General features: G+C 43.9%; 1 protein-coding gene across 4 annotated transcripts in view; it reads right to left on the bottom strand.

The window, feature by feature from the left end:
- The window catches only part of TASP1 (taspase 1), a 161668-nt gene that overhangs the window by 108863 nt on the left and 32005 nt on the right, over window positions 1-20800 (bottom strand). For all 4 annotated transcript variants that reach the window (XM_006260835.3, XM_019500826.1, XM_019500827.2 and 1 more), the window contains one exon: window positions 15369-15448. In XM_006260835.3, coding sequence (XP_006260897.1) covers window positions 15369-15448 — 80 coding nt within the window. The remainder of the gene's footprint in view (window positions 1-15368; window positions 15449-20800) is intronic.

Below are 20800 nucleotides of genomic sequence, written 5' to 3'. Positions count from 1 at the left end.
TAAAAGACAGGAATGTGGGTTACTCCCACTTTATTTTTCAAAAAATAGCTGCCAAAATATTGACAAGTATGCTTTTATAGTTCTAGTTAGTTTTAACTCAATACCCTCTGACTGTTGTAATGTTTTCTTTGAAGCAAAGACGGAAAGAAAAAGAAGATTATCTTTTTACCACTTACCTAGCATTGGGAAGGTTAAACCCAGAAAACATAGAGATTTTCCCAGGTAAAATCCCAAAGCCAGTCAAATTTAAGTGAATAAATTCCCTATTTCACAGATTCTTCTGAAGTATACCTTTCAACTAATATCTGAAAGACAACTCTTCATGTTTATTACTATTCACAAAAGCAGCATGCCATTTTAGGAGAGACTCTATACCCTGAAGCCAGTGGAACGGGTGGATAAATTCCCAAAAACTTGCATACACGTCTTTAACAAATGAATGGAGAAATTTGAGAGAGACTGACATTTTTTCTTCCATCTCAAAACTGCTTTCAAGTATGAAGAAGTGACCATGATTTTTCAAGCTAGCACTTCCCTAAAAATTGTATACAAAGCTCTTATATTGGTTTAGAAATATGTTAAGCTACAGAAAGCCACAAAAAGAACCCACACTGCATATAGAAGATAGTAAAAGAAGGTGCTTATTATATGAGCAAAAATGATTTAGTAGTAGAGACATAACACTTGACTGGGAAATAAATTACTCCTTTTACAGGTACAGTACAGATTGTAGTACAGATTGGGTTTTTTGGCTCATTTATCAATGTATTTAAAAAGCCACACACTTCTGAATTTAAGATCAGTTTGTTAACAAACAAGCTAGCTAGCTGACAAAGCCTTTTTCAACGAGGCATGTATCCAAGTTTAAGGAAGTGAGAAGTTCCACTGACAAGTCTAAGTGTTTTACTTGGAACTTAAATGTCTCAGGAGCAGTTAAGCTCTACAGACCTGCAATTTTAGGTCCAATGACTTTATGCAACTTCATCTGAAAACTGTGGTTCATTGGGAAAGTGGGAATTTCAGCCCTGCGCAGACAAGCACAAAGACCTAACCCACAAAGAGCACAGTCTATAAGGAGCATTAATTGGCAATATAAGTGCAACATTGACAGTGTGACTTAGGATTTAATGGGTTTGGAGACTGAACTATTCACCTAAAAATTGTCACGTGAATTTTTGTCTGAAATCATAATATCAGTATAAGCCTTAAAGAGTGTCTGAGTGAGAAAATCCCCCATGCCTTGCAATCTTTAGCACCAATAAAGACCTTAAAGAGCAGCAGTATGCATTTAGTGATCAACCTAGCTTTTCTCACTTACAGAGAGACTACATAAAAGCAAGAGTTAAACCATAATGTTGCATCCTGAAACTGAAAACTGCAATGGTAGTAGGGGCTTTCAATAGATAGCAGATATTAAAGCAGTAGTTTCAACCCTTCCCTGAAGCTTCTAGTCATCACTCCCCATAATACATCATGTGGTGCTACACTGGGTGGGTCAACTAAACATGCCATTCACACTAGACAGAAGTTAGATGCCAGTTATGATTCTGTAGTTGAGACTCAGTAGAAAATTACACAAAATAGCTATCCAGCCACCATCACTTATAAGCACAGCATATGCTTCCCAAAACTGTCCCATGATCCGACATGGCCAGGGCCCCATTCACGGTGAATCGGGCCCTGGCTGGGCCAGCTTGTGGGGCAATTGTCATGGGGCAATTGGAGCCCAGCGGCTCCTCCAGAGGTGGCGTGGCGTCGGGGAGTCGGGGGGGGGCACGTGGGCCACCAATCTTTGCACAGGGCAGGAGTGGGCCACAGCTGGGCTCAGCTTCTGCTCCCTGCATCTGCGCCTCACTGCTGGAACCATCCTGCCCATTGTAGCAGGGAACACCAGGCCCACTCGCTGCTGCGTCCTGCTGCCCTGCTTCCCTCCCCCATGACCCAGCACGGCAGGAAGCAGAGAAGCCGAGCAGGAATCTCCTCACCCGCCGCTGCCCCAGTGGCATGCCTCCTGTGCATGGGGTTGCACTGAGGGCAGCAGCCCTCCCCCTCCCCTGGATGAGCCACCTACAGCCCCATCCTGCTCCCCGCTGTGGCCCCAAGCCCCCGGCCCCAAGCACCACCCGGCTGGGCAGCAGCCCCAGTCCTGCCCAGCTACCCCACTAAAGGGGCCTCAATCCTCCTCTCCCCCCACTTACCACCTTGTCTAGTGATGTGGGCAGGCGGCTCCTGCGACCATCAGGCTCGATTGGTCTCACGATCCAGCCTGGCCACGGCCCCGTTCAAATCTCTAACCCCATTTGTCCCCATAAACCTCTGGTTCTATCAACTGCGATTTTGCCAACCACAGGAACTTCCAAGAACTTAACCCCTGCAATTGGCGCGGGAAACCTGTAATTCATCCGTCTGATGTAAAAAGCAGGTGATGGCACATATGAGGTTGGTAAAATTGCAGATGAATGAACCTTCAGTGTTGTACTTCTTGTAATTACGTCCAGCCATGAGGTAGTCCTTAGCCATGTGGACACACGTTAGGCATTTGAGTCTGTTGAAAGGCCTGGTGCCTCAGGTAGGACGGGAGTTCGTTAGTCTGTTGTTTGAGAAATACCCTTCGAGCTTGGGGCACTGCCTGTAAGCCAGGATAGGTTTGTCCAAACTGTGGGCTGTAAGTGACAACCAGGAGGTTTGTTGTCCCTGTCCTAGGCCAGATATTGTAGCAGGTTTGAGCAAGGTCTTAGTCCAGCTTTGTTGATGGACTAGCTAGTTTTGGGATTGTATTGTAATTGTAAGAATACCTGTTCTAAATCTTTAAAGTGTTTAGCCTGGTCAGTGGGGTCGGAGCAGATCCAGTCGTAACAGAGTTTGGCTGTAAACAATGAATGTACTGGTATGCTTAGGATGAAAGCTGGTGGCAAGAGGGTTGATCTGACAGGCAGTAGGTTTCTCATACAATGTGGTGGCGATATGGCCACTGCAAACCTTTACTGGAGTGCCCAGGCAATGAATTTGCTGCGTGCAGCATTCCAGAGTTAGTTTAATGGAGGGGTGGAAGTTATTAAGAAAATCTTGGTGAAATTTCTCTAGAGATTGCTTTGCATGTTTCCATATTATGAAGTCATTGATGAACCTGAGGTATACCAGGGGGGTGAGAGAGCAGCTGCAGAAGAAATGAACTTCAAGGTCTGTCATATATATGCTGGCATACTCAGTGGCCACACATGTGCCTATGGCAGTGCCAGACAAGGTTATTTGGGCAAATGTGATACATTTTATTCATAGGTGATGCATAGTGGGGACATGTGCTCCCCCTGAGACTGAGATTGGCCCCCACCGGCCAGGGAGTGGGGGGTGCAGGTCAGTGCCCCCCCTGAAATTCTGGGGGCACTGAGAGAAGCGCCAGCAGCACTTCCACCGGTGGCAGTGATGAGCCACTGGGGGACTCTCCCCCCGCCGCCCTGTCAGCTGCTGGGGGACCCCCCCACCCTCAGTCAGCAATTGACTGCTGGGGGACCCCCAGCATCAGGAGGCACTAGTCGCCCATGCTTTTATTAGACCAACTAAATGGGTTAGAAAAATTGCTCTTTGCAAGCTTTTGGATACAAACACCCTTCCTCAGAGGGAGAGGCAGTGCCATTTATTTAGGGACTCCCTCTACCTTCAAACCTGAAATAGATGCATGTAAGGATAAAGCAGGAAAGCTTATGAAGCAGTTTTCTTGTCAGGGTGAAGGTTCTTTATGGCTTGTAATCCATCCTTATGCAGGATGTTGGTATAGAGACTGATATCCATGGTAGCTAATATGGCATTTGTTGAAAACTTGTCAACAGAGCTTAGTTTCTTTACAAAATTTGTGGTGTCTTTTGAAAGCTACTGTATTCTTAAATTTCTCTCTCCTTCTTATACTCTCCTTTCTGCATGTCCTTTCACAACATCTGATAAAGCAAACTTGGGTTCACAAAAGCTTGTGCTCTCATATGTAATCTTATTTAGTTAGTCTAAAAGGTGCATATCTACCCTTCTTTCTTACAAGGACAGCCACAGCTTTCATTCACTTTTTATAGTATTCCCCTAGCATAACACGCTTTTATCTTTTCAAATGAACCCATGACAATGAGATACAAGGGCCACTTTGAGCACAGCAGTTCTTTTTGGTGTTGTCCTGGCGAGATGTGCACAGCAGCGTACCCCAGGGGTCGGTACTTGAACCAGTACTTCAATATCTTCAGCAACAACCTGGATGAGGGGGTGAAAATGGCCAAGTTCGCAGACGACACCAAGATATGGGGTTGTGTGGACACACCCGCAGATAGTCTTCAGATACAAGAAGACCTAGACAGGCTGGCATGTTGGGCAGAACAGAACCAGATGAGTTTCAACATAGAGAAATGCAAAGTGCTGCATCTGGGAAGGAAGAACCCTCAGCACACCTACAGGCTGGGCATTGCTAACCTGACCAGCGCTGCAAATGAAAGGGATCTGGGGGTAACAACAGACCTCAGTATGAATATGAGCTGGCAATGCGATGCAGTAGCCACTAGGGCCAATAAAACTCTGGCATGCATCAATCGGTGCATCTCCAGTAAATCCAAAGAAGTGATTCTCCCACTTTACTCCACACTGGTGCAGCCACAGCTGGAGTACTGCATCCAGTTCTGGGTGCCGCACTTCAACAAGGATGTACTAAAGCTCGAGAGGGTCCACAGAAAGGCCACCTACATGATCAGGGACTTGCATGGCAAGCCATATGAGGAGATGCTGAGAGATCTCAGACTCTTTAGGTGAAAGAAAAGGCGGCTGAGAGGGGACCTGATTGCGGCTTACCGCTATATCAGAGGCGTACATCAGGGGCTCGGTGAACAACTGATCACCAGGGAGCCCTGGGGGAAAACTAGAAACAATGGCCACAAACTCCTGGAAGATAGTTTCAGGCTGAACATTCAGAAATATCCTTTACAACTAGGGTGTCCAGACTATGGAACAAGCTCCTGCCAGAGGTGGTGCAATCATCTACCCTAGAGGTCTTCAAGAGAAGACCGGATGGTCACCTGGCTGGGGTCATCTGACACCAGATGTCTTTCCTGCTCATGCAAGGGGCTGGACCCAATGATCCTTCGGGGTCCCTTCCAGCCCTATGATTCTATGATTCACATGTTTTTCTGGAGGAAGACTTTTTTTCTTCAGTGTGCACTCAGATACACTTCAGATACACTCAGGTATAAAAACAGCAAATATACCTGATGTCACTGATGTTCCTAAGGTACAAGATTCGCTAGGATCTCTGGGATTGGTATTAATGTTCTCTGGTTGTGAAGCAGCCTAACACACCAAGAAGCTGTTTTCTTAGATTCCCATACACATATGCATGTTCACGCATGCCCATATATGTGTATATGCTTTTAATATATTTTTTAAAAGCAGCCTGTTGCAACAGGGAGAAAACACAGAATGATGTCTGCAAAAAGAAAAATAATGGGGACTGGAAGTCGAGACAAATATTCTCTTGGTGTATTAGGCTGCTGTCCCTGTCACCCCTTCTCTCATGGTTCCCCACCCTACATACCAAAAGCCCTTCCCCATGCTCTCCCCCATACCACATGCCCCTTCCCCCTGTTTTCCCCATGCACCCTTTCTACCCATGCTCTTCCCTGTGCTACACTCCCCTCACTCCACATGTCCCTTCCTCTGGGCCTCCTCACTCTGCTTATCCCTTTTCCCAGAATTCCCCCGCTGCCCTTTCCTGCATGCTCCCCACCACACCACATGCCCCTTCCCAATGCTCTCCCAAGCATCCACTCCACCTGCCACAGAAGTCACCTTAGCGCCATCCAGAGCTGCAGCAGCTGCTTGCCTGGCCCACACTTGATTCCAAGGTGAGAGTTCCCCCACACCTGCCCCACGTACTACTATAAGTAAGGGTACATTTACTGAAGCACAGGAAGGTAAAGCTGCATGGCTTCAGCAAGCCACAAGTGACAGGAAAGGAACCCAGGTCTCTTGAAGCAGTCCAAATTCTCTCTAGTACTGCACATGGCTGCTAAGTGATTACTAAGTGCTTCTCCCAGCTGCTATACACCTTATTTCAGAGAAAAGGAATTACAGTCATCTTGATGATAGGACATGTAGTTTCTGATGGGACTAGTTAAAAGTCACACACACAATTGCAAAATCTGGACAGTTTTATTACATGGTGGTTGCAGTAATTAAGTACACAGAAAGTGGTACAAGTCTTCCTTTCCCCACTCCCTCATCACTGCCCATAACACAGAGCTTCTTACCTTATAGTTCCTGACCTGCCTACCTGCTTCCCCGCCCATAGCATTAAGCCTAGAACAGATAAAAACTTGTTCCTTGATGTTCCTGACCTGTTGCTACACACAGACATAAAAGGAAATAGCTTAATAGGTCAAACAGTTCCCTAGCTCAAGCTGTACATCAACACAAACCTTGCATTTGCCTTGTGATCCTCAATCAGATCTCTTGTCAGTTGCCTGTGGTTTGAGTGTGCCCTGCCCCCTCCATAGCTGACATGTCCCTTTAACTTTGTATTATGTGCACTTAAACCAGCAACTTTTGTTGCAGGAAGGTTTTCCATGACAAATTTCATGCGTGGACAGGTATTCCTGGCCTGCCCCAAAGTGGTCTGCAATCCCTCCCTGACTTTTAAGAGGGAGGCAGGAAGGGGAGAGCAACCATGTCCATGACAGCCTGCCCAGCCATGAGCTGTCAGAAAGCGCTGCAAGGACCTTTCTTGAGGGCACAGCCATAGCCCTTGCAAACAGCAATGGCAGGGACTGAACAGGGGTAACTGAGGTTGCAACAAGGATGACTGAGCATACCTGAAAGCAGCAGCATCAGTGACTGATTGTGGGGGCAGAGACCCCAAAATCAAGTCCTGTCACTACAAGCGACTGCCAGGGAGCCCCATAGCCCTTTCTACCCAAAACCAAGATTGACTGAGCATGCCTATAACCCAGTCCCCATGCTGCAGGAAGGCCCATTACCATGCTGTCAGGCAATGGAGCTGAGTGAGTTTATGAAATTGGCCTTTGCCCCCACATGACTTGGGGACAGCCCCAACACCAACAGGCTCCCTTGGGGAGGAGGGGTGTCAAGGAGCATCACACCTTTGGGCCAACTCTGTTACACTCCTGGAGTTGTGCATTCCACTTGTGTACAACCCAGAGCAATCTATTTTTTGTAGCAGTGCTACCCAACTAACATGCATCAGCAGCCTTTATGTAAGTTAACATGGCACACATGACCACAGCAACAAGTGGCTCCAGCTACATAAAGAGCAAGACACTGGGCTAACAGTCACCTGGCACCCACCCACGTTCCACCTCCCAATTTCCCCAATTTTTGCTCACTCCCTTGATCTGAGCTCCTCAACTTCTTCCTTAATTTTCTGCCCATTCATAATTATTTCCCACTGGAATGCTCAATTCCCCCGTTCCCTCCTTCCTAGTTTCCCCTCTCTTCTAGAAATCCCCACCCCTCAAGCATGCCCTTTCAGCACCAAGTACTTGGTGCATGGGTCATGCTCAGGTCTCCAAAGAGCGAGAGCACCACATCAAATTTTAGCACACATGGGAAGCTGGAAAGACTCCTCTAGTGATGGGGCTCCCGGAGTCATGGCTCAGGCGGGGGAGAAAGAGAAGCTAAATCCTGCACAAGGAAGAAGGACTAAAACCCTGCTGCAGGGGCAAGCACCACCCTCACTCCAGCATGAGGACAGGACGATAAGAGAATATGGAGCACTTGTCACTACAACACAAGTTTCCTATTCTCTTCTAAACTCTCTTCAATATCCTACCTCTCTTCTTACTCCCAGCCCCTGACCTGAACCACCAACTCCTTCCCTTCCATCCACTCAGTCCCAAAGCCTGTCCATCTTCTTCCCCACACAACACACACTCTTATATCCTACACTGTGCTCTCACAGGAAAAAAACCCAAACAAACACAAAAACCAAAAAAAAAAATCCCATGCACACAACTGCATGCCCTCACAAAACGAAACAAAAAACCCCAAAATCAAACCCAATAGGTCAATTTTAGGAATGAGCCTACAGATTCTTCCTATTTTATCCATAGAACTTACTTGACATTTTCTGGGTGTAGGTCAGATTAGAAAGCCACAGCATTTTCCCATTTGGCTCACCTAACACCTGAGAATACTGGTTCTCTAGAAACTCTCTGATCCACTTTTTGCCCTGTAATCTATTTAGTTTGGCATTTGCCAAAAACAGCTAAATCTGGTTTGAGTATATTTTCTACTTTGCTTTCCCCTTTCCCCAGAAGGGCAGTGATGCCAACCAATAGCTTTGATAAATGTGCAGCAATGGAGACCATTTGGGGCATACTGAAGCCATGGTTTTTAACATTTAAGGTTCTGGTCCCCAGAGCTCTAAGGAATAAACAGCACAACCCACCAAAAACAGTTTTAAAAGTTGCTTTTGAGGGGTGGGCCCCATAAGAATCCATTGCTCAAGTAATCCCAAATTGGAGTGACTCATGCTACCATGGTGTGTCTATGAGGCACACCACGTTTCAAGCCAATTCAAATCACCCCATGAATTTTTGTATACTAATGAGTCAACCTGTACACAAAATTTCCATCCCTTTCTTCTCTTCTACTCTTTTGAGCCTCATTTCCTTTGAGTCATTCCAATCTAGCTTCATTATCTGATTATTCATTCAATTTTTTTTTTTGAAAATGCAGTTAAATAGTCATATCTGATTAACAACTACAACCACATAAATTTATAGCACTGCCAAGTCAAACTCTAAGTTCAGGGCAAAACTCAAACTGGAACCTTTCTGGTGCATAACTGAAGTATCCCATTACAAATATAAACCTTATGCATACTGATGTGTCTTTTGTAAGGCGGTTTCTATACCGACATCAGCAACACAAAGACAAAATATATTTATGTTTATGGATTCAAGTTCAAAAGCAAACTATACATTCCATGTACTACTATAAGTAAGGGTACATTTTAAGTATTTTTACTTTAAACCTTTGCAAAACAGATCAGCCTCTGACCTATCATAGAGCACCCCCTGGCAGTCAGTTCCTGGAGTGGACTTTAAAAAGTACTGAAGAGGAGGATTCTGTAAATCTGCCCCTTGACCCTCCCTTTAAAAGCCTGCATTTAGTGTTACAGTTGGAGGGAGGAGAGTTACAAAGGAATATACTAGCAAATTAATTAACCCACATTGATTAAACTGATTTAGAACAGCAGTCTGCTGAGCAGCTGCTAAATAAATTGCACAGCTGAAAAACAGATGCAAATTAAAAATAGTCATGTTAAAGTCAAACTCAGCTTTGATATGCTATCCCACCTATGCTTGTACAGACTTCTAAAATGACAATTAAATCTCCCCTGCCTCTTCCCTCCAACCACCCTCCTTTAAAAAGGACAGGAACACAGAAAGGAGGTAGCATTCAGCTTTAAGTTGTCCAAAATAATGAACCCCAGAACTATCTTCTCTAAAGCTGGGTTATGCAAGAAAACTGTCCTGCCCTTTAGAAACCCAGAGCAAAGTACTATTGTTTGGCTCTCCCTAGGGTGACTGCCTGCCTGCTTCCGCTAGCAGAGTCCTTCAGTGGATACTCTACAACTGCAATGATTTGGGTGTCCACAAAATACCCTAAAACTCAGTTTCCCCTTGAGCTAGCTTCTCATACCCCATTTAGACTGCACTTTGCTACACTGTAGTCTCAAAACAGTAAGCAAGCTGCCTATTATTACTGCTTCCAAGGGGACTTCACACAGCCAGCCAGAGTTCTGTCAGCGGGACACAAGCAGTGAACTGAGCTCTTTTACTCCATCCCTTATGGAAGGAAGTAAACTGAAACAATTAAAGATCTTTCTATTTGAGAGCCAATTTCACCCCCCGCCCCAGAGTTCGCTAAATCCATAAATACTCAAATTGTTAAAGCTAAATAAGCCCGACAAGCTCAACCACTTCTACTAATCAAATCCACATATCTCTTTAAAAAAACAAACCCTTTTCATCCTAAATAATCCCACCAGACTACCATCTTCAGTTACCCTGAGATCACTTTGAATCATAGCGTGATGTGTACCACACTGCTAGTATTGACTGGATCAACGGTACAGCGGAAGACAGGAAAGGTGCTATGGCAGTCTATAAATGGAGTTAAAAATTGAGGTTTTAGATAGAGGAGCGAAAATGTGCAGAGGATTGGTATGTTAGCATAGTGGGGGGTAGCAAGAGGTACCCTTGGATTATGCTACAAAGATGAAGCAAGTGCAATGTCCAGACATATTGCAGGAGAAATGTGCCTGCATCATACAAATGGAAAGGTGTAGATTGGGACAAGGAGCCTGGTGTGACAGCTGAGAAGAAGGAAGAAGAGATGTGGGGACTCCGCAGTGATGAGGGAAATGGAGGAAGACTGAAATCTAACAAAGAGCCAGGGTGCAGGGAGGAAACCAGGACTGGCTAGGCAAAGAAAATGGAGAAAAGACTAAATGTGGTGTCCAAGGATGTGGCAAACCCAAGGGAAAGAGAAGGACTAGAACTGCTATGCAAGGAGACAAAGCCCAGAATGAAGACCCAAGAATGATTTAAGTCTAAACAGAAAGATTTGCAACCGCTGAACATGTTTCCCTTTGGAGTCTGGAAAGAAAAGCAAGATTCTCCCCACTTCTTTCCATTTCTCTTCTATAAACAAACAATTATGAAATTCACTGGTCAAGTATATGTGCTCTACCACTTCTGTCCTGAGGCATACAAGTACAGAGTACTATGCCACTTGGGCCAAGGATTAAACCCCTCTGGCAAGTGCCTTAGATGTCAGTGATACCACATCTTAAATTCCACCCAACCACCGCCCTAGCCTTTTAGAAGTTATACAAGAAAAAAAACTAGATGAATAATTAAAAGCGTGCAAAAACAAGTACTTGGAGATTAGCAAATGCTAGAATTAATTCAGCCCCTTAAGTAAGTGTCCCCTTAGGTTCCCTTGTTTGTGGATTTTAGGGAACATGTAAAAAAATCCCTGGGTTGAGCAGTAGGGGGATCAAGTTCTGTAGTTTTCATAGCAGATGGAAATGATGTGATAGTGGGGGGTTTTCATGCTCCCTGAAATCCACAAACAAGGGAACGCAGGCAGACCTATCTTATCCAGCCACAGAACCCTCGCTGAGGAAATATCAGGTTTCATTGAATCCATCCTAAAAACTCTTGTCACCCAAAGAGCAAGTTTTATCCAAGACACAACGGAGTTTCTACAAAAACTTAAAAACATAGACCACCTTTCCAGCAATATCCTCCTACCTACCATGGATGTTACTAGCTTGCATACCAACATCCCAGCCCAGATTGGCATCCAAGCCTGCCTTGCTACCTACAAGAGCAAGATGCAACTCAGAGTAGACCCAAAGATATTACTGAACTGATACATCCTCACACACAACTTCACTTTTAATAACCAACAGTTCCTCCAGACCATGGGCACAGCTATGGGCACCAAAATGGCCCCACAATATACCAACCTTTTTATGACTCACCGGGAAAAAGAATTCCTCAAGAACTGCACCATCAACCCCATGCTATACTTAAGACACATAGATGACATCATCCTCATTTGGACTGACAAGCTGCAATCTTCTGATTGATTTCCATCAAAAATTCAATAATGATCACCCCTCCATCAGACTCTCTCTTGAATACTCCAGCACCAACATTTCCTTTTTAGATACTACGGTCAATATCCAGAATGGTAAGACACAAACCACCATACACAAGAAACCCACAGACCAACATACAGATCTTCACAGAACCAGAAATCACCCTAAACACACCAAGAAAACTGTAATATACAGCCAAGTGATACCACTGAATTTGCACTAAGGAGAACACCTGTGATCATCACCTCGCAAATCTCAAATGGGTTTCACTCAAGAAGGACACTCCTCCAGAGATAGATCACTTTTCAAAGAGTCATCCAGATACCATGTGAAGAACTGCTGCAGTCCAAGAAGAATATCCCCATGAATCGCACACCATTAGTTACACCATACCATCCTTCCCTAGAACCTATATGGAAAATCCTCAGACAACTGCAACTCATACTAGAAGAAGAAGAAATTTTCTCAGAACCACTCTAGCCTTTAAACAAGCACCGAACCTCGCCAATCTCATCACCAGAAGCAAACTTCCTAAGGCCCAAAGCACACCGAATCGATCCAGACCACGCCAGGACAAGAAATGTAAACCCTGCCAACATATCTCCGCCACTCCCACAATCACTATACCACACAAGAGAACCATCACCATTCCTGGATTTTACACACCTGCACCTCCAGAAATGTAATACATCTCATCCAGTGCACTAAATGCCCAGATGGAAAATATGTACAAGAAACCAAACAACAACTATACACCAGAATGAATGCACACCAAAATCCATCAAAGCAAAAATACCCAATTACCTGTGGATGCAAACTTCTCACAAGACCACTCCCTCTCCAATCTCTCAGTTTTAATCCTCAAAGGGAATTTACAAAACACCTTTTGTAGACCAGCCTATGAACTTCACTTCACAAGTCTACTGGATACAAAAAATCATGGACTAAATATAGACACTGGATTTATGCAACATTATAAACTGCCTGACATCCAATAACCCCAGGTAACCTCTCTACGTTTTAATCAGCTACATTCCGTCACCTGGTCCACATTTCCTCCTTCCCCACTTACTGTCTCACACCTATCATCTCCCATCGCCTCTGATCCTCACTGCCACTCATTTGCATTTCCACAGACCTGCATTTTGCATATTGGCTTCTATTCCATCCAGGAGAGCACGAAACAACAGCAGACTCTCCCCATGCCTGAAGAAGGGTGTTTGTGCCCAAAAGCTTGCAAAGAACAATTTTTCCCACTCCTTAGTTGGCCTAATAAAAAATATTACATTTACCCAAAGAACCTTGTCTGCCTATGTCCTTAGACCAACACAGCTACAACCAACACCCCCATAGCATTAGATACTAGTACATTTTCCAGGACAGCTTTCACTGAATTCAGTTCTGTTGTGAATGCTTAGTATTTGAGCACTTGGGTACATCACATCCTGGGGTCTCAAGCAGGGCAACCTGAAAACAAGCTACAAAAAGATCAGGGATCATCCGAAGAATTTCCTATAATTACTTGCCTAGCATTACAAAGAGCTCTAAGAGAAAGGCAAGGATACAAAGTAGGAGTGCTACTGACAATAGCTTCTTTCATGGTACAGCTCCAATCCATTCTCAGAGCAAGGCCATCCTGTGCACTAACTCGAGAAAGAATCCTGATTGGGGAACACAGGGATGACTATAATCCAGCAGTGCCTCAACTGCTGACCTGCAGGCCAGAACCAACCCCCCAGCACCTTGATGTTTAGCCTACAGGGCTCTCCACTGATCTGTGGAGAACCCTGTGGGTAGTGCTCCTGTGTGATAGATCCAGTGTGCAGGGCAGCACAGGGACAGATACAGGCAGGCACACAGGGCTGGGTAGAGGTGCTGTGGGGCCCCAGAGCCTAATCCCCACATGCAGGGCCAGGGGGAGGCAGTACAGCGCCCCAGAGTCCCGATCCTCTTGCATGGAGCCTGGCAAAGGTAGCAGAGTCCCAGGGCCCCAATCCGTACACATTGGCTGGGCAAAAGCAGCGTAGTTGACCAGGTGCAGGGCCCAATCCTGCAGCATGGGGTCTGATCCAGCCCACAGACTCAGTCCATGCTACTCATTTGGCCCTTGTGTTCAAAAGGTTGAGCATAATCAAAGTCTGCATTAAGACACACAAAGGGTACAAATTAAAAAGTATAAATGGGTAAATCTTGTTTCTGAGATCTTCTGGAGTGCTTGACTTTGCAACCTTAATAAATTGCTTTTGATATAGTCTGCTTTTCTAATCAGAAATATAGTAAGGGTATACTGAAGTGCCTTATGGAGTTCTGTCAAGGTTTTGCAACTGCTGGGCTAGTTTTCCTGAATTTCTTCAATGCATTTGCCAACTGCATTTTTAACCACAGGCACAAAGATCTGCTCTGAGCAGGGTTTTTAGAAGCTAAAATGCTAACCTATGTGAACCATGATTACTGCAATAGACCTGCCCTATCATGGGAGAAATATTACAGGTAGAAAAAAAGTAATTATGAGAGACAGTATAAAACAACAGACTCATGACTCCCACTATTCAACACTTCCTACAGCTTTCAAAAAAACACAAAAAACAACCAGCAGTCAAGAACTGCTGTCTAATCTAGTGAAGGTCTTTTCAAAAAACTGGAAAAAAAAACTGTTGGAATTTCAGTGTTTGAATCAAACACCACCTAGAGAATTATATTTATCATGAATCTGTATGAAAGCTGGTACTATAAAACATAAGGGTGATGATTTACCACTGTGTATCTACAACTTGAGACCAGAAACTTCTTCATATGTGTATATATATTAAGGGTTAGATTCACTAAAGGACCTCAAGCACCTAACTCACAGCCATCTGACCATAGCAGGGAAACCCAAAACCCTGTACAGCCACCTTAGCTCCCTCTACAGTGTCCAGCATCTCACAATAGTGATCCAAAAAGCCACATGCAGAACAATAAGTTACTTGATTCTAGCCAACAAAAACACATTGAACAGAGGCATATCAAAGCCCATTCATTTACAGAACTCTGGCATCCAACTCAGAGCTGTAAGAAGGTACCTCTCCATGTACTTGGGATCCAGAACCCAAAATATTCATCCATTCTTTCAGAGAAAGGAGCAAGTAAGCCGCTTTGCAAAATACAATAAAATAGGAACTGGTAATGCCTTTCTTTTATATAATAGCATAGTGTATTTCCCCCCACACTGCCATGAAACAGGAAGAGACCAGAGCTAAAATTCTCTCTCTCATTTCTGAATCTAGATCAGGCTTAGACAAAACTCTAAGAATTCAATATGTAAATTCTCTAGGTATGTAGCAGGGGCAGACATCAACCAGAAAGAGGCTTTTTGACTTAATTTTGGATATAGAGACCTCAGTTCCATCTAAGTTCTACATTATATGTCAAAGTCCTTTATAATTTCCATCACCAAGAAATGAATTCATTTACATTATAAATCAATGCCAAAACAGATGTAGGCTAAATGGAGCTGAAATATTAGCTACAAAAACTTAGCTATTAAAGCATTCTACGGATTGCAACACCATTTAAAATATGCCAAAGTGTACCTTACCTACAATATATATCATAAGCTATATATTTAATATAAAAAAAATGAAGTGATAAATACACTTCAAAATATGAAGCGCCATTTTAAATTGCTGTGTCCTGTTCCTCCTACTCGCATCACCAGTTTACTCACTTGTAGCCATGATACCTGGAGGACATGCTGGTATCCCATGATCAACTGCCCATCTGTAAGCTCCTTCACCAACTAAAAAACTAGGAAACACAGAAAAGGGAGTATAAACAAAAAACCCAAGAATATGTCCCAAATCCCTTGCAATTTTTGCAGTTTGGTTATTTTTTATTATTATTATTTGCAAATGACCTGCTCTTGACAGGAAGCCCCAACTATCATTCAGGCTAGCAGGTTTACTTAGTTTACTGTGAATACATGCAGCTCTGCATCAAGTACCTCCTATATCTTCTTCACACCCCCACCACCCACACACTTGCATGAGTTACCAAATAGAACCATCTTTTACAGAAAATAAACACAGAACACACTGCTCTCTAACCTTTTTAAGATTTTGAACAGCATACAAAAAGTAAATGGGGTTAAATGGCAAGGCATTTCCAATTAAATTGACATATACCATAAAAATCTGGTAAAGGGTTTGCTGCCCTTAACCTGGTAAATGTAGGTTTAAAGATTTAAGTTTTGTCCCAAAAGTCTGTCATAGTTCCATCAAAAGTTTTGCAAAAAAAGCCGGGGCATTAAATCCACTGAAAGTTAAAAAGATTTGCAAAGTGCATTTAAATTTTGCTCAAATTGGTTTGTTTCACTAAATGGATTACAGTAGCAATACAGTATGCAGTCATGTCTGTGCATGTTAAAATTAGAATTAACAGGTTTCAGAAATGGAAATAGTCAAGTAAAATATTCCAGTTCATTACCAGTGTTATATGCATGTCTATAATACCCAGTAATTGCATGACACAGGTCAAGTTATGCACTGCAAAAATGTACATAGTCTAGAATGTCACTTCAACTCCCCACCCTAGTTTTTCCCTCTTTTCTATAAGGATATTACTATTACAACACCTTTATGAAGCAGGTTAGATTGAAGTTTTAAAATTTTACAATTGAGAAAGGAGGAGGAAAGGAAAAGGGAAAAGGAAAGCCATAAACTCTGGGATCTTGGCTGGTTGTTTTTTAAGCTACGAGGTAAATCAGAATTGCCCAAGAACAACACCATCAACTTTTGGCACGGGATAGCTTAACATTTGACTTCCACGGGTTTTATTGTCTTGCATTTTGAAACTATTTCAGCCCTTACAACTTTCAATAATGCAACCAAGGCAAGAAAAAAACACAAAAAGACCAAAAAAAAAAAAGTGTAACAAGTTACAGTACAGGTTAATCAAATATGTTCATTTGTTTGCTGGACAGCACCTGATAAATATTTACTGCTTAATATATACTAGCGAGTAAGTTAGCCAGCAATTCAGGAGAACTCACCTGTTTCCTTATTGCCTAACGCCTCAAAAAAAAGTTTGACACTTAAGCAATAAAGTAAACAGAAGTGGAAGTTATTTTTCAGCAGTTTCCAGAGCCAAGTCCAAATAAGAGTCTTTTTCTTTAAAAAGGTAATATATACCTGCTATATTAGTGAAGTGCAGGACAGTACTATCTAGACTATGTAGTCAACAATACAACCCCAACAAGTGGCTGACTGAAATATCCCATCTACTATAGAATAAGTTACAGGCAAAGAGAACATGCTCAAGTACAGATTTCCCCTCGCTTTATGAGGGTTCTGTATGTGCAAATTTGTTCTTATGCAATGACACTTTTAATACCAAAAATTCTTTATATGCGAGGTAAATTCACCCTTCTGCGATTGGTGTGGTGGAAGCCCGCAGTTAGCTGCTTTGTGCGATGCATTGTGGGAGTGACGCACACCAAAATATAGTCTCCTGTGTGGATCTGTGCTCCTCGCTCATTGTCTGCAACACATGTTTCTGTAGTTGCCATCCCCATTATGATAGTGCCCTATACGTGTATGCACTGTCTGCTGTTGGTGAGTACCAAAATTGTCTTGTAGAAATGGGCCTGGGGGGCAGTACAATCGAGGTTGTGGAACGTATCCCTATTTGTTAGATTGTAAAGGGGGTTCCCTTTATGAGAATTTGAGTTATGCACCGTTTTCCAGGAACACATGTACAGTATAAAGCGAGGGAAACCTCTAGTAGAGTAGTATGTATGGTCACTACAACAGCTGCGAAACAAACAAACAAAAAATACATTCTTAGGAGTTCTACGCTTCTTTTATGCACTTCTTGGAAATACAAGAGCTACCGCTTTACTTAAGAAGCAGATTGGGCCTCTAAGCATTCATGGCATATCAAAACTGATGCAGAAGAAAATAAGGTTACTTTTTTATTTTTTAAACTCCTGCTAGATTATGCCTTCAGGTGGATACTCACTCCTGAGTATCTGCTCCCTCATAAAAAACGTCCAAAACCAATCTGTCACGGAAGTGATGCACAATCACAAATTCACTGACCACTACTGGAACTTTTCATTTCCTCATTTTGAGAGGCACAGAGTGCATCCACACATGCAATTAATGTGCAGCAATAAACTCCAGTGCATATTACACCCACGTGCCACACTTACACATGTGCCCAGGACCGCAGCACACTGAGCCAGGTCAGAGCAGCCCCAGCTGACAGGGGACCCAGGGAGGTCAGCCTATCAGCCCAGGCCTGCTCCAACCCGGCTCAATGTGCTGCAGAAGGGTTGCCTGGGACACGAAAGTGCTTCTGTGTGGACAGCCAACAGACAGTCCCCTACCCTAAAGCTCCCTTCTGCCCCAGCCAGCCCCATCAGAGTCTACACGTGCTGTTCCTCAGTAAAGAACTCCACCACAGGCTAGTACTTGTGGGCGTGTGTAAACGAAACGGCAGCCCTAAATTGAAGCGGTGGGTTTTAAAACACACCACTTCAATTTAGGGCAGATTAAACCCCTGTGTTGTGCACACACCCTTTTGACTTACCTGCCTCTCCAGCAGGGAAGGGAGGCTGAGCTGCCAGTGGGCAGACCGGTCCCTGGGCTGCGGTAGGGCTGGTGCTTCCCTCTGAAGCCGGTCCCCCCCCCCCAGGCAGCACCCGCCAGCAGGCACCTGCTCAGGCAATTCTGGGGGTCATCACAGCCATAGGGGAAAGCACCAGGACCCCGCACAGCTCAGGCAGGCAGGCTCCAGGGGTGAAGAGATCAAGCACACCGCTTTTCTTGGGCAGAGCCTACTTTCCCAGGCTGCTGCCAGGCTGCCTGCAGGGCTTCCTACTGAGCCATGGAGCTGCATGGAGCCCGGTGCTTCACTCTGCAGCTGTAGGGGCAGCAAATGAAAACGTCTCGAAGGAGTTCTGGTTTGCTGCGCCCCAAGTCATTTAAGGCACGTTACACTGCTGAATTTCCTACAGCGGTTGGAATCAATGCACAATATGCCGTCGAGATGTGCAAACACCAACACCATTAAAGAGGTGCAAAAATATTTAGCCCAATTTAAAGTGTCATGCACACATGCCCCTCATTTCAGCTATTAGATAAAAGTGCCAAAAAAGCCCCACTAAAGCACCAGATCTATACAGATATTGGGCAAGCCAGGTCCAACTAACATGCTGCCCCTTCTGGGCACGTGTTGGGCTCAGCGCAGGAGCGCGTGGGGATTAAAGTGCCTTCTTTTGTTTTTTAAACATCTGCAAGCAGCCTATTTGCCTAAACAGGACAAAGCAGAACACTAAACACACAATACATTCTAATCAATTACTCAAATATTTAAAACAGATGGACTGTAGACTCATCTAAAAGCCTTTCCCTTTCATCCCTGGTATGACATGATAACAATAATGGGCCATAAAAGGTCTTCCTGTGCTGAGTTAGGTCTGACTGTGACCTTCTGCAGAGTTGTTTCCATTTGTTCTTTCAAATTAGATTATCCCAGATGTTATCTTTCTACGTGTAGATGAGATTTAGGGGTTTTATTTTCAAAGGCTGCACACATACAACTTCAGTCTACACCCTTTACAAAACCAGGTCTTTACAGTTTTGTCATTGGGAAACAATATAGATAGTGTAAGCTCTTTTCTTGGAGTGTGGCTAGAATAGTAAGGTAGCCTACAGACACAAACTGTAAGCATCTTCAACTCTGGTTAGAGCCAAGCTCCTTCATATCTATGGAACACTTAGGATCCTAGGAAAGTAAGCCTGGAAGGGATCTCACAAGGTCGTCTAACCCTGGTCCCTGCTCAAGGCAGGATAATCCTTGACTAAACCATCCCAGACAAGCATTTATCTAACTTGCTCTTGAAAACTTCCAAGGATGGAGTTTCCAGTTTTTCTAGGTAGCCTGTTCCAATGTCTAACCATGCCCGTAGTCCAAGTTCCTCCTAATCTCCAACCTAATTTTCCCCTGCTGTAACTTGAGGCCATTGCTACTAGTCCTGACCCCTACAGCCCCAGAGAAAAGCCTCTCCCCATCCTCCCTGCAAGAACCCTTCAGGTATTTGAAGGCTGTTATCAAATCCTCACCTCTGTCCTCTCTTCTCTACACTAAATAACCCTAGTTCTTTCAACCTTTCTTCACAAATCTTGCTCCCAGGCTCCTAATCATTTTTTGTCATTCAGCACTACACTCTTTCCAAACTATCCACATCCTTTTTCAAGTGTGCAACCCAAAACTGGACACGTTACTCCAGATGAAGTTTCACAAGTGCTGAACAGAGTGGAAGAAACACTTCCCTTGATTTGCAAATGAGAGTCCTGTTAAAACAACCCAGTATGCTGTTGTCCTGTTTTAAAAACAAGAGCATTCTAGTTGACCCATATTCAGTTTATGGTCTACTATAACCCCAGATCCTTCTCTGCAGAACTGCAAAATAGCCAGTTATTCCCCAGTCTGTATTTGTGAGTCCAATTATTTCATCTCAAGTGCAGGACTTGGCAGTTGTTCTTGTTGAATCTCATCTGACTGATTGTAACCATTTCTCCAGTCCCTCCACATCATTCTGGATCCTATGCTTACGCTCTAGAGCATTTGCAACTCCACCCAACTTGGAGTCATCCACAAATTTGCTAAACAAGCACTCAGTCGCATCATCCAATAATTAATGAAGACATTAAACAATACCAGATCCAGGACAGACCCACTAGGGAACCACACTTGATACCTTCTCCCAACTAGATGTGAAGTCATTGATATCTACTGTCACTGAGTACAATAATGACATTAAGTAATTGAGTACAATGATCCCCCAACTTATGCATCCAAGTTACAGTAGTTTCATCTGGTCTGTACTTCCTAAGCTTGTTAATAAGACTATCACAAGAGACAGGTGTCAAAACCCTTGCTGAAGTCAAGGTATAATCAATCCACTGCTATCCCCACATCCACAGAGCCTATCAATTTATCATAGAAGAAAATCAGGTTGGTCAATCATGACTTGCTCTTAGTGAATCCATGCTGGCTGTTCCTGATAACCTTGTTCTCCTTCAGGTGTTTCACAATGGATTCCTTGAAGACCTGCTCTATGATCTTTCCAGGTATTGAGGTCAGGCTGACTGG

This window comes from Alligator mississippiensis, chromosome 1 (assembly GCF_030867095.1).
Source record: "Alligator mississippiensis isolate rAllMis1 chromosome 1, rAllMis1, whole genome shotgun sequence".
Lineage (NCBI taxonomy): Eukaryota > Metazoa > Chordata > Crocodylia > Alligatoridae > Alligator > Alligator mississippiensis.
This window is presented reverse-complemented; position numbering and strand designations above follow the sequence as displayed.